Source organism: Lactuca saligna, chromosome 6 (assembly GCF_052625555.1).
Source record: "Lactuca saligna cultivar CGN05327 chromosome 6, ASM5262555v1, whole genome shotgun sequence".
Taxonomy (NCBI): Eukaryota; Viridiplantae; Streptophyta; class Magnoliopsida; order Asterales; family Asteraceae; genus Lactuca; species Lactuca saligna.
Genome location: NC_136422.1, coordinates 41,995,239 through 41,996,798, shown reverse-complemented (window position 1 = coordinate 41,996,798; position 1,560 = coordinate 41,995,239). Strand labels below are relative to the sequence as shown.

Below are 1,560 nucleotides of genomic sequence, written 5' to 3'. Positions count from 1 at the left end.
TTCGAGGTTTGGTTATACGTGACTCAATGAATGGGTTATTAGCATCATCTTTCTTAACCGTTGCATTCCCCTCTTTTCCAAAACTTGCCTCCTCTTCAAGTGGAATGTCTTCATCTTATTGCATTATTGTATCGAGGAACGCTACTTGAACGTGTTGAAAGTCACCATATGCTTTAACAATTCCGCCTTCTACTGCTTGATCTTCTAAAGAATTAGGAAAAATCTTCTTGTCCAAATCAGACAAGGGACGGGTGACAAGAAGGTCAAGACTATCCAAATTCATGAAATTTTCGACGAGACTCATCGAGTCTGTCAAGTCGACTCGTCGAGTCTGTGTGAATTCCTCACACTACATTACGTTTTCTGAATCCGTTCCTTCCAACATTTTCTCTATCTCCTCTAAGTCCTTTTCAACATCATTATTTCCTCCAGAAGATAGTAGAAACTTACTTGGATCTTCTCCTTGTAAGAGTGCAAGTTCTTTTTGGAGCATTTCATCATCCAAATCAATGATGGAAATTTATTCTTTTCTTACTTCTTCTTGCTTATTCTCTGGTATAGCTTTAAAAAACAATTGACTCATCTCCTACCCTCAATGTTAGTGTGGACTTGCATACATCTATCAATGCACATGCAGTATTCAAAAGTGGTCTCCCCAAAATAATTGGAATTTTGGGGTCTTCTTCCATATCAAGCACTAAAAAGTCCACGGGGAATACAAATTTGTCCACTTTTATGAGAAGATCTTCACAAACACCTCTTGGACGAATGATCGTCTTGTCCGCCAAATGGATCTTCATATTAATAAACCTTCGCTCTGGTAACTTCAGCTTCTTGAAGAAAGAAAAAGGCATTAAGTTTATACTTGCACCCGAATCGGTCAATGCTTGAGTAGCAAGTATATTTCCAAATTGGCTCGGAATGGAGATGCTTCCCGAATCTCCCTTCTTTTCTAGTAGTTCGCTTAACACTAATTTCGCGATTTCTGCCATATCTTTTCTAGCATCAAAGAGACCCTTAAGCAAGTTCAAATATTTGGGAGTTTGTAGCATCATTTCAACAAATGGGATATTAACTTGAACGACTTTAACATGTTCCATGAAAGCTCTGTATGCTTTGACCTTTTCATCTGGTATGGCTCTAATTGGAAATGGCAAAGGAGGCCTGTAAGGCTTTAAGGAAACAACAGATTTGTCATTAGGGCATGGACTCATCGAGTCCATTAGAGGGACTCGGCGAGTCGGGTCGGGCTTAGCTGAACTTGACTCTTCTGTCTTTTCTGTTTGTACCTTAGTTAAGACCTCCTGTGAAGGGGTCATAGGAGTGAAAATTTCCCCATAACTAGATGTTATAACATTCACATTCTACATTCTTGGATTATTCTCGGTTTTACTTGGAAGTTCACCCGGCCTTCTCTCGTTTACTTGATGTGCTAGTTGCCCAAGCTGTTTTTCAATGTTAAGAATAGATGCTTGCTGATTCCTAAGTATATTCCTGGTCTCATGTATTGCAGCATCATGATCATTGTGCCTTTTCTCGGTCGCGGTTATAAATCTTGTG

General features: G+C 39.4%; 1 protein-coding gene across 1 annotated transcript; it reads right to left on the bottom strand.

Moving 5' to 3' along the window:
- Positions 1 to 563: 563 nt before the first annotated feature.
- Positions 564 to 1,223, bottom strand: LOC145002482 (uncharacterized). The gene has a single exon (XM_078961743.1). The coding sequence runs from the start codon at positions 1,221 to 1,223 to the stop codon at positions 564 to 566; it is 660 nt and encodes a 219-aa protein (XP_078817869.1).
- Positions 1,224 to 1,560: the final 337 nt, after the last annotated feature.

Bases quoted from the DNA above. Each gene is read 5' to 3' on its own strand.
- LOC145002482 (XM_078961743.1), bottom strand. From the start codon at position 1,223: ATGGACTCGATGAGTCCATGCCCTAATGACAAATCTGTTGTTTCCTTA.